The 13,155-nt window shown below is 36.6% G+C and overlaps 1 protein-coding gene across 2 annotated transcripts in view; it reads right to left on the bottom strand.

Annotated features, from left to right (window-relative positions):
* The window catches only part of LOC131150174 (uncharacterized), a 31,962-nt gene extending 19,044 nt beyond the window's left edge, over nt 1-12,918 (bottom strand). Inside the window, exons 1-4 of one of the 2 annotated variants that reach the window (XM_058100763.1) lie at nt 12,591-12,918; nt 10,442-10,606; nt 10,255-10,373; nt 5,014-5,088 (exon numbers count right to left, since the gene is read on the bottom strand). In XM_058100763.1, the coding sequence (XP_057956746.1) occupies nt 5,014-5,088; nt 10,255-10,373; nt 10,442-10,606; nt 12,591-12,713 (482 nt within the window). In that variant the 5' untranslated portion in view covers nt 12,714-12,918. The remainder of the gene's footprint in view (nt 1-5,013; nt 5,089-10,254; nt 10,374-10,441; nt 10,607-12,590) is intronic. The other variant, XM_058100764.1, reaches the window with a different exon arrangement.
* Nucleotides 12,919-13,155: the final 237 nt, after the last annotated feature.

Below are 13,155 nucleotides of genomic sequence, written 5' to 3'. Positions count from 1 at the left end.
AAATCCAACCTTTTTGACCATGCACTTGCAGTACTCTGTTAATTTATGTTTGGTGTTTGTAAAGGCTTCTTTGTGAGTTTATTGGAGCAGTGGCAGTGTTCGTGCATCCAGTTGTGAAGCAGTGGCGTGCTATATCAGTCGATGAGTCATTCATCTCGTCCGTGGTTGTGCCGGTGCTTCACATAGTTTGTGATTGCCCCGATTAATTTTTATTGTTCTTCTTGTTTGACATTGGTGTGACTGCAAGTTTGAGTGTTGGGATGGAGTCTATGAATCCCAAAAATCTGTTTCCTACATCACTGCCACAGATAATGACTCAAAAGTTGAACAGAAAGAATTATGTTCAATGGTCTAAAGTTGTTCAGGTTTATTTAGTAGGATTAGGAAAATCTAACCACTTGCTCCAATCTAATCCTTTTTACGAGAAGAGAAAAAAAGTGTAGGTTCAATAAGATGCCTTAATTGTTTCCCTCTTATGAAATTCGATGGAGCCACAGATTGCATGGATGTGTATGCATCTAGATATGTGCAAGGAGATTTGGGATTATGTCAAGCTTCTATACTCTAGTAACATTACACATATGTATGGCTTATCCCAGAAGTACTTTCAATTACAACAATGAGATAGGAGCATCGCAGATTATTTTGGAGGGACGAATCGTATTCATAAGGAGCTTAACGTCATGCAACCTAAAACTGCTGACGCTCGTGAGATGCAGAAGCAGAGGGAACAGATGATAGTCCTTCAGGCTCTAGTGGGCTTGAGACCTGAGTTTGAGGCAGTCCGATCCCATATACTTAGTGGTGCCAAGCTGCCATCATTTGCCAATGTTTATTCTCGTGTCCTTTGTGCTTCCTTTAGCACGCATTCTCCTACTCTTGCATCTGGCTCTAAGAAGACAACCTTTATCTACCAAATAACCACAAAAGTAATCGTGGTGTTTCGAGTGGTCATGGTGGTAGAGACGAACGAGGTAGAGGTACTCTTCTCAAGAGCACTCATTGTGGGTGGAGTAATCATACTATTGAGCAGTGTTAGGATCTCTATGGTGGACCTTCACGTGTTGCCAATGCAGTCACCACCAACTTCACACCTTTGGGGGCAGCCAATGCAGCCACCACCAACTCCAAACCTTTGGGGCTGAGTGAGGGGCAACGTATTGTATCCATGTCAAAGGAAGACCAAGTTCCAGCAGTATCAAGAGTTACAACAAACTTCTCTTTCCATTGCATCTCTTGTCCAAACAAGTAATCTCACAGTATGCTAGTCATCCAATACTTCTCGTCCTAGTCCTTGGGTCATACTCCACTGCCACTGATCATATCATAGGTATACCTAGCATCTTCTCCACTCTTAAATATTCTAAAAATTTACCTTGCGTTACTGTTTCTGATGGATCCACCACAGCAGTCAAAGGAATTGGGACTGTAAATCCCAATTCTTCTATTTCTCTTCCTTTGGTTTTGTATATTCCCTAAATTTCCTTTCAATCTTATGTCTGTTAGCAAGATTACTAATCCATGAATTTTTTAGTGACATTCTTCCTGATTTTGTGGTTATTCAGGATTTGAAGACAAGGAAGACAATGGGCGGAGGGCGTGAAGCTGGTGGACTTTATCACTTTGATCCGCTATCTCCTTCTACTGCCTGCACTGCTATTGCTACACCTTTCCAAACTCATTGTCGTCCTAGCCATCCTTCACTAGAAAAGTTAAAATGTCTTGTTCCTAATTTGAGTTCTATGTCTAGTCTTGATTGTTTCTTGTTAGTTGGGAAAGAACCATCATGTCCTTTTTGCTTCCCGAGTCAATAAATGGGTTGCAAGCCCTTCTATGTTAGCTCATTCTGATTTTTGGGATCCTAGTAGAGTTGTGTCCAACTTGAGTTTCCGTTATTTTGTAGCCTTTGTGGATGATTATCCAAGAATGACTTGGCTATATTTAATAAAAAATCATTCCAAATTATTTCATGTATTTTGTGCCCTTTGTTCTAAAATAAAAACTCAATTTGGTTTACCAATTCGAATACTTCAAAGTGATAATGCTAAAGAGTACTTCAGTGCACAATTCAGTACTTACATAACTCAATTTGTATTGTCCATTAATCATCCTGTGCCCACACTCCTCAACAAAATGGGGTTGCGAGGAAAAATAGGCATATCCTTGAAATCGCTCACACCTTACTTTATCAAATTCATGTACCTAAAGTGTTTTTGAGTGATGTTGTACTTATTGCACACTATCTGATCAACAGGATGCCATCCTCTGTTCTGAGTGGTAAAATTCCCTACTTCATTTTCTTTCCTAATTCACCTTTATTCTCTCATCCTACTCATATATTTGGGTGTGTGTCCTTTGTTCATCAACTAACTCCTAGGGTCGATAAGTTGGATTCTCGTGCTATAACATGTGTCTTTTTGGGCTACTCATATACTCAAAATGGATATCATTGTTATAGTCCTGTGTTGTATCGCTTCTTTGTTTCTGCTGATGTTACCTTCTTTAAGTCTACACCTTACTACACCCAGTCCCTAAGTGCTTCTAAGCTCCATGAGTTTCTTCCTTTGTCTAATCTTCCAAATTCTACTTTGCTGTCCTTGCCCAACCAACCATTTGAGTCTCCATGTAGTTCAAGTCCTTCTCATTGTCTTGATCATTCTAATTTGCAGGTGTATACTGTGTATTCACAATGGCGACTCTAAGGAAAAGAGTCCCCTCTAGCTTCTACTACCATACCTTTAGTTTCCTCGTCTAACGATCATATTCCTCATGATGTTGATCCTCCCATTGTTGTTCAGAAAGGTAAATGCACATGTACTCAACATCCCATTTCCAACTATGTTTGTTATGACTTCTTATTAGCCTCCTATTATTATTTTGTTTCTGCTTTATCATCTACTACCCTTCCTAAATCTGTTTCAGAAGTCTTAGCCCACTTTGGGTGGAGGAATGCTATGTTTGAAAAGATGAATGCTTTACATCACAACGGCACTTGGGACTTGGTACCTCTTCCTCCTGACAAGTCTGTGGTTGGTTTTCGGTTGGGTTTACACTATGAAAGTCAACCCTAATAGTTCTATGGCTTGTCTAAAGGCTCGTCTTGTAGCTAAGGGGTATACTCAGATGTATGGTTTGGATTATTCTAGTACTTTTTCTCCGGTTGTCAAACTTACATCAATATGTTTATTCATCTCCTCAGCTACTACTTGTCACTGGCCTCTGCATCAGTTAGATGTGAAGAATGACTTCTTGCATGGTGACCATGAGGAGGAGGTCTATATGGAGCAACCACCTAGGTTTGTCACTCAAGGGAGTCAGGCTTAGTGTGTCGACTCAAGAAGGGACTATATGATTTAAAAGTCTCCCAAAGCATGGTATAGTCGTTTCAGTACTGTAGTATTCGAGTTTGGTCTTCGAAGGTGTGCAGTAGATCATTCCATGTTTTATCATCAAACTTCATTGGGTAGGATCCTTCTTGTTTTTTATGTGGATGATATTGTTATTACATGTGATGATAAAGGTATTTAGAGTCTCAAACTTTTTCTACAAACTAAGTTTCAAACCAAAGATTTGGGACCGTTGAAATACTTCTTGGGTATAGAAGTATCTAGATCTCGTATGGAAACTATTTTATCACAAAGGAAGTATGTTCTCGATCTATTGGATGAAATTAGATTGTTGGGATTTAAACAAATTAAAACACCCACGGATTACTAAAAACAAATTAGTGCTGGATATCGGTGATTTGCTACCTAATCCTCGGCAATACCAAAGATTTGTTGGATTAGTTAAATTATCTCCTAGTCACTTGGTCGGATATATTTTTTGCAACAAGTGTTGTGAGTCAATTTCTAGATTCTCCAAGGACAAGTCATTGGGACACAGTAATTCACATCTCGAGATATCTCAAAGGTGCACCTAGGAAAGGCCTTTATGTCGTGATCAAGGTCACACTAATATCCATGATATACAAAAGTAGATTGGGCTGAGTCACCTTCCGACCAGAGATCTACAACCAGGTACCGTGTCTTGGTTGGTGGCAATTTGGTTTCTTGGAAGAGTAAGAAACAAATTGTGGTGGCTAGGTTAAGTGTTGAATCAGAATATAGCGCTATGGCTCACACTACTTGTGAACTTGTCTAGTTGAAGAACATTTTGGAAGAATTGGGTTTTTCACATTCTCAACCTACGAAGTTGATGTCTGACAATCAATCTGCTCTTCATATTGCCTCCAACACAGTCTGTCATGGGTGAACGAAGCACATTGAAGTTGATTGCCACTTTGTTCGAGAGAAATTTGTGTAGAAGCTCATTACTACCACTTATGGGAAGTCTAATATGTAGTTTGCTGATTTGTTTACCAAAGATTTGGGGGGTACTTATGCTAAATGTATTTGTAACAAACTAAGAGCATATGACATTTATGCTCCAACTTGAGGGGGAGTCTTAGATGTTATTTATGTCTTTTAGTATTATTATTATTAAATGTGTTAATATGTTAATTAGTGAGAGTAAGGATATTATTGTCATTAGAATGTATTTAATTTGTATTATAAATAAATGGAGAGACCTATCTTCAAGTTAGGTCATTCATTTTAATCAAAATTTCAGCAGTCACAAAGTATGTGGGTTGACATAGGGCACATACAGGATCATGTCAACTAGTAGTTGGGGGGTTGAGGCATAAGCATCACGAATATGAGCCTTTAATTTTGCAACTCTAAGCAATTTCAAGGCAAGCAAAAGCTGCACAATCATTTTTATATTATAATTAGGAAAGCACATCATGATGACAATTGCAACATACACATGAATGCCAACTATTTTAGATTTCTTTAACAGTATTAACGACAAATATGCGAAGACAAATGCACACAGAAAAAATCCTTTCAATAACTTCTTTGAATCCGTTTCACCTCCTAACACCCTAATTACTAAAACAGCATCAACTTGAGCAATATCATAAACAACCACTAAGAATGCCCAGCAAGAGTAGAAGTTTGGACATCTTACTTGGCAAGTGTTGGAAATTTGATGCATTCTCTCAACATATTTCCACAATTCAATGCAATGTCCTTGTTATCATAGCTGCTTAAAAATGACAACAATAAGTAGCATACATGATTGAAGCATTTAATTAAAACAAACACATAGTAGCTATGATGCTTGAGGTGAAAAAGTATCTGTAAAATATTTTGCTCACAATTTTTTTTTGTTTTTGTGTGTTTGATTTTATTATTTGATTAAATGCATAATTAGTATAATTATGGCACCTTTTGCTCATGTGGGTTGTTAGTTGGAGTTAAAGATAAAGCTTGGAAAATCTATTGTACAACAATAAATGAGAATCATAAGTGGAAATAATTAATGTTCCATGCAAAATGTAAATTTTATGTGAGTTGTATGTTTTATTTTATATAAACAAGTTGGCCCAACATATATATATATATATATTGGTAAAATATTTACTTGGTTTTATCAATGTTAAATCATTATTTTAAGAAACTAAGTGCTTAAATTATTTAATTGTACATGAATCACATTATTTTGAACATTATTATTGTGTTTAGGATATTGGTACATTGACCGAAGACAAGTTGGTAATAGATAAGCTTTTAAATATTTCAATTTAAATATTAGACAATTTTAATGCCTTGTGGGATCCAATAGGTTGACCTATGTAAAACACTTTGAAATAGGAACATTTGGAAATGAGTTTGGGGAAAGAAAATTGGCAATTTGTTAGGACATAACTGATAAAGAAATAAAAGATTTGGTAGATTCGTAAAAATTTAAATTGATAAGGGTCAAAATAAGAAAAAGTAAGTTGAAAAAAAAAAAAAAAGTCAAATAGGATAACCTTGAGGGCAGCCAAAATCAAGCTAGAAGAAGGAGAAGAAGAAGGAAAGAACAAAAGAGACAGTTTTTCTACATGACTTTGGATCTGATTTTGGACAGCCTGGAATGGTCCAAATAAAAAATCAAGAGAATTACTATGAGGTAGGTTTTTCTTGAAGCTCTCACTTTTGAGATTTGGGGTTTTAGTATAGGGTTGTGTGTTTAGGCCATTATCTCTAAAATTATAATACTTTTTATGAAAACATTGTTGTGGGAATGGATTTCCTGATATTCATTTGTTCAAGCGGCATTTTAATTGGATAATATTGTTGAAATTTTAGTGTAGCAGGAAAAATGATTTTTAGGTGGTTGAATTTTAAGATAACTATGACTAATTTTGGTGATGAGAGTTGTTTGATTTATGAGTTATTTAGATGTGGCCATGTGGACCTTTCAAATATAATTTATGACAAATTTAAATTTGGGGTACAGGTGTACATTCATGGTGTGCACAAATCCTTGAGAAAGTGTAAATACGAATGTGATTACATAAATATTTATGTTTGTGTCGATGGCACCAATGCATGTTAGTGGGGACAAACCCCCGAGATTGCATATAGACATATATTATATTTGTGTTTAAAGTACAGGAAAACTTCAGCAGTGTCAACAAACCCTAAAACTGTATAAAGGCAAATAATTATCTACAGGTATATACATATATGTTGGGGTGGAGGATGGGGGGCATGTGTTCGCATATGCTTATGTCAATGTTTCTTTAAAAGGCTCAATCGAGGCTTGCGTTGTGGCATACCTCAAGGCACTGCCAAATCCCAAAAAGGCCAATGTATTAGCACTAAGGTTTACACACTTTTAAAAAAGTCATGGCTTTTGTGCCTTTTTAGTCGAGGCTTACGCAATTTGGTTGTATGATTCTCAAGTTAGATTTGGCTAGAAATTTATTAACTACATGTTTATACAAAAGGATGTCATAACTCATAATATAAATTCATTTCTAAAACTCATGAACCCCAACCTTTCAGAAACAACTGAGAGTTGTATCTTATAACTTGAAAATAATTTAAACTTTGTAATGTTATTCCCATCTCTCATCATAATTGTTAGGAATCGGAGGAGCCCATGGGTGGGCTTGATACATATGGGTGAACACCAACTTGACCCAAAAGCTTAAGCCTATTGGGTCTTGGGTCCAACCATGTATATAAACACCCGTCATCCACTCTAATTTTTCAATGTGGGACAAGCTCACAAGTGGAATTCTCAACAATCACCCCCTCACTTGTGAGTTCTAACTGCTCCCCCTTGAACGGAAATCGTCTCCCTTCTAAGAGTAAGCCCAATTCTCCAACAGTTGCTCAAGTGGGCCTTACCACTGGCGCCTTACGTGCGTCGGATTGCATTCCACGTGCCTCCGAACCAATCCTACCTCTCACGTCTTGACCCTATTCGGATCCATCCGCAACCTAGATGATCCTTATTGGCCTCAGTCACACACTTGGTCCTCCAACTGTTAGCACGTCAGGAGAATTAGCTTCACGTCTCGACTTTTACGATGTCGATTACCCAGACTTACGAACTGTCGGCTTTGATACCATTTGTTAGGAATCGGAGAAGCCCATGGGTGGGCTTGATACACATGGGTAAACACCAACTTGACCCAAAAGCTTAAGCCTATTGGGTCTTGGGTCCAACCATGTATATAAGCACCCATCATCCACTTTAATTTTCCAATGTGGGACAAGCTCACAAGTGAAATTCTCAACAATAATATACATAATGAATTCGAGTGAGTAATTTTTGAATGGTCAGCATGCAGTCTACAAATTGTAACTTTTTTTTTTTTTTTGACATTTTATTTGTGATTTTCTTAATTATTTAAACATATATGCAATTTTACATATTTTTATCTAAAACTAAAATTCTCAAAAGACTTACGCCTCAACACCTTAAGGCATACACCTCGCCTCTTAAGGGTTAAAACGTCTTGGCTTCCTGCCTTCGCCTTTTAAAACATTGGCTTATATCTATGTATATATCTAAATAATCAAAAAAATATTAACTTAAAAGGAAATATAAAATATTCATATGAATTTAGAGTTTTGACTTGGCCGATCCACTTTGGTGACTGAGGTTATTGCTATAAATATAAATTATATAATTTGTGGTTATGTGATCAAGTAGTTTGTCTTCTTTTTTTTTTGCCGAACTATACCAGAGTGGTAATGCTAGTTCATGCAATGTGGTGATCTGCTATGGTAGACGTTATGTGATTTGACATTGTGATACACATTATGGTGTGGTACAATTGAGACAAAACATCCGAAAATCAAATATTGGTGTGTGTGATGGGATATTCTAACTTGGAAATGATGAAGACAAGACAAGTGAGGACCTGCCACGCCTATTGAGTTAAGAGCAGTCTAATTGGAATATTGACAGTATTCCATTGACAAAAGAGCAGGAATTGCTAGACCCTAAGGGGCGAGAGTGGTCCAGATTGGAAATCCATCGAGGATGGATTGATGATTGATTTGCAAATAGGATTTTGCAGGATTGGTTCATGGCGGATTGTTGACAAGCAGGACCAGGCTTTGAGGAGCGAGGTTTACGTGACCTACCTAAGGGCATTTGCATGGATGTGGAGGCCATTGGAAAAAAAAGGTGGGGGCGAATGAATGAAGGTGATGATATGAAATGCTAATTTCTCTCCCATGCACCTAATAGAGCGGTTTTGATTGTTTCTTGATAGTTTGGTTTGTTCAATTGACAATTTATATTGAAACAAAAGAGGTGTATATCCTTGCATTATGTTATACCTACATGTTCTCTTCCTGGTCGCTTGAATGATTCTGTTCTCTTATGCACCTTATGACATGGTTCCTTTATTTCTTGGACGTGTTGGGTGTTCCATTGGCATCATGCTTTTGAAAGGTTTAAATGGTACATCCACACGTGTGTGTGCGTGTGTGTTTGAACACACACATGCACACATTACATTTCAAAATGAAAAACATATTGAGCTTAGCTCATTGCTCCCAATTATTTTGTAGGCTTCCATTGGTGTCATGCTTTTGAAAGGTTTAAATGGTACATATACATGTGTGTGTGTGTGTGTGTGTTTGAACACACATGCACACACTACAATTCAGAATGAAAAGCCTATTGAGCTTAGCTCATTGCTCCCAATTATTTTGTAGGCACCAAGGAATGAAAATAGCCTAATGGATTCCGTGTTGTTAAAATGTTTTAAGAAGCTGAATATTTGGCAAACTATGTGCGGGCAGGAGTTGTATGTATTATTCGTTTGTTGTAATGTATCCTTTGTCAAGTCTAGATTATGATGTTCTGTATACACCGAAATGTGAAAGTGGTTTAATAATAAATGGTTTTTCTGCCAAATTGGGTTTTGACGCCTTGTTTTAGATTTAGGTTTCTATTCTGAACCTTATTGGTACGGGAAAATGGAATAATTATTCTTACGACCCAGGATAATGTTAAAATACAAAGGAAATTTTTAGTAGCTAACCTAGACCCCTAAAGGATTCTAATTTGAAAAGGGCCTCATAACCAAGTTGAAAACTCGTGGCAGAGGTAAGGCCAGTCACTCTTTCAGTTATGGATGTGACAGCAACAATCATTGAAAAGAGAAAATCGGCATTATGCATGATTTATACATTATTTCTTGCCTAGTTAGAAGGAGCTTCTTATAGTTCTTTATGGAAAAATTTTATTTTCCCTCTTTGTGGCTAATACTTCCTCTTTGTATTTTCCTTTCCTTTTCTACTTTTGGGAGGGAATCTCTCCTTTGTTATACATTTTTTTTTCTACAAATAGTTTCATTTTTCCTTATCAAAATAATATTGTACCAAAAGATCAAAACGAAGTGATCAAAATATAATCCAAAATAATCTGATGTGAGGGCAATTTTAAATAAAAAATTCTTGTCAATAATCTCTAATTTTTCCAGCTGCAAATGAAGTACTTGCAACTCTCAAGAACCAAGAAAATCACTAGTGCCACATTTGGGAATATGAAGGCCTTGGATTTGGAATTATGTGAAATTGGACAGCAAAAGAAATAAACCAGTTACACATTCTCATAATATAAGTTTTAGCAACCTTTGTCTCGATAGATCCCCCCTCCCCATCCCAGACCTATCAAAGAACAACATTTCTAGGGCTTCCTTTATGAAATTTCTGGAATTTCTGCATCATGGATGCCTAGAGGTGGAAACCTCAATTAGTTTATATATATATATATATATATATATATATATATATGTATATGTAGAGAGAGAGAGAGAGAGAGAGAGAGAGAGCAGATTATCGACTGTGCGTGAGATAAACAGGATAACGGAAAACATAAAGATTACACAAAAATGTGAAATAAACTCACCACACAACAAGGAAGTCCAGTAACTCAAAATGGTTCTCAATGTACTGCACGCAGCAATATGATGAGCCCACCATTTGCTTCAACAATATGGACCAGCAGTGAACTAAATCTTTTCTTGCCTACACCAAATGTGATGCATCAATGTGTGTTATTATGAGGCAAAGTGCTAGGAATCACAATAGCTTACCTCCCAACCCAATATAGGTAACTTGTGAATGAGAAGAGTGAGAACATTCTCTCTACATATCTCAAGTGCTAGCTGTGTGACCTGGTCCATGTTTGGTTCAACCTCTCCATCTCCGGAAAGCATACATCTCATTGTCACAAAGTTCTTTTCAACTTCTTCCAGAGCCTACAAAAATAAATAAATTGATAAATAAATATGCACACATATATAAATAATAGCTTGCATATTAATGGAGGAGAGAGAGAGAGAGAGAGCTTAACATTGAGAAGAATATTGGCCATTGTAAATCTCACCTGTATGCCAAGATCTTGAAATTCAAGAGACTAGATATCAATGGTGTTGAATTGTCAATCTAGAGTTTGTTGTGTACTTTATTGTCAAATTAGGAGAGATTGAACTACAAGAAGCTGGTTACTAATAATTACCCAAATGAGTTATCTAAGGAACTGTCCCTTAGTTTGAGACTACATAAGACAAACACATGCAGAAAAATGATGTCCGTACCTACATGAAGAGTGAGTTAATACTCACAGTTAAATTTATAATCACTCTTTCTACTGAGGACCCACTCTCTTGTGCTACACTAATTGTCTGTCCCTCAGATTACTTACTTGATGTAGTAACAATTTAATTTTATCTGCATAACACTTCATTCTGTATTCTATCAGGGGATAAGTAATCTATTTATGCACTTTACACTGTTAGCTAATGCCTTAAAAGCTGAAAGGAAATACCAAAAAACAAGTTCATCAGACATTGCTCATTAAATTTGTCCAATCCCTTTCCTTTTAGCATTCATCCTTGAGCTAAGATGCTTATTGAAGGTACTATGATTTATCATTCTCAATTTTTTTCCTCATGAATATAAGGTGTAGATTTTCCATTTTGATTTTGCCTTTTTTCAATTTTCTTTAAATTGATGAAACAAATGTATTGATGGCCCTCTTTCTCTCTCTCTCTCTCTCTCTCTCTCTCTCTCTTCTGATTTTTTGGTAATATGTATTCATAGTAAAATTGCACTGCATAAATTTTTAAAAAAAAATAAAAAATAAAAATTGCAAAATAATTACGTTGTGTTTGGGAGCATAGATTTCGAGCCTTATATTTGGATTTAGGAGAATTTCGACAAAACTTGACCCTATATTTGGAAAGGCCTTAGATTTGGATTTGGATAAAATTTAATAGAAAAATGTATTGAAAATTGTCCAAATCCATCCAAATCTAAATACAAGGCCCAAAAATCATGCTCCCAAACACAGCTTCATACAATTTTGTATTACATTTTATACAAATCCACATAAATCCAAATCCAAAGCCTCTCCCAAACATGGGATTAGGTTATTTGTTCTTCCATTGTTTTCAGTTAAATGGGCCATCATACCTTCCTTCACAAATAGTTCCATAGTCACATAAACTAAACATGATCTCCAACTCTCCCCAAGACTTTGTTGTTCCTCCTTGAATTCCCACTTACTTTCTAGCCTACGCTAACTACAAACTACTTGTCATGCACAAGCAAGCATTATATCCAGCTGGAGGTGTAGGTAGGCCCTACTTATGCAGCCAGCTATGGGATAGCTGGGATACTTCAAAATCAAACATCATTCGTTCTTAATCAAAAGAACATTTAAATTCAAGACGGTTTTAATAGCCATTGCATCCGTAAAGAGGAAACTACATTCCTCACACAAGATGGTCCTGAAGGCTCCCATTGAACCCGTTGAAGCTACACTTAAATCTAAAGAAAATAGGTACTGTGCTCAAAACTTCTACATTTCTCCAAAATTAGCCTTTATTAGGGATGCCACTTTCCTGTGCCTCATTCATATCCTAATTCCCCATATACAATTAAGCATTGTGATGGATGAGATATAGATTGCAGTCGATGAATGTGCCGATGCACTCAAAGATACACATACGATATGATCATATACTGTGCTTTTGATTATTAGAAGAGTCTAAGAAATGGCTAAACCATGTTAATTTTAGGGCCCATTTAACATCGGTTAGGTTCCCGGAAGGGAAGGCAAACACGAAAAAAGCAGCTAAACAAAAGTGCCTTTGAATGCTAAAGAAATTAAACCATTTAAAAGCATTTTCTTCTCCATTCCCCATTCTTTCGGCCAGGAACTGGAGAACGGAGACAAACCTTTTCAAGGGCTTTAACTTCTGCAACGGTTTTGGTGTCGAGAGCCATCAGGCTGTCCTTGATCGCCTTCGCGAGCTCCTGCGGGGTTCTTGGCCTCGATGGCTTGAAAAAAGAGAACGACATGATGATCTCTCTCTCTCACTCTCTCTCTCTCTCTCTCTCTCTCTCTCTCTCAAACGGATAATTGCCATGGAAGGAGGCCCATCGGTCCGGCGGCGACCAGTCTGATCTGCCTTCAGCTTCAAGCTTTCCTTGGCGTAGACGCTTAATAATGCAGTGGAGGTTAATGTTAATGCCACCTGAACTTTATTATTTCTAGCCTTATTACAAATGTATGTATAAAAGTCCTCCCCATTAATGAATATTTTGAAAACAATTGTTTTGATTTTTTTTTTTCTATCATAAATATAAGATAGAAAAAGACTCTTTACTTTTTCTTTTTAAGTTCTACCATGAAAATGTGTATTTCTATCCTATTTAAAGACTTTTTTGGTTCATAAAAGACTTTTTGATTCATAAAAGATATTTCACAATATTAAAACATAACATTGTTCTTGTATAACTA

This window comes from Malania oleifera, chromosome 3 (genome assembly GCF_029873635.1).
Source record: "Malania oleifera isolate guangnan ecotype guangnan chromosome 3, ASM2987363v1, whole genome shotgun sequence".
Classification (NCBI taxonomy): domain Eukaryota; kingdom Viridiplantae; phylum Streptophyta; class Magnoliopsida; order Santalales; family Ximeniaceae; genus Malania; species Malania oleifera.
This window is presented reverse-complemented; position numbering and strand designations above follow the sequence as displayed.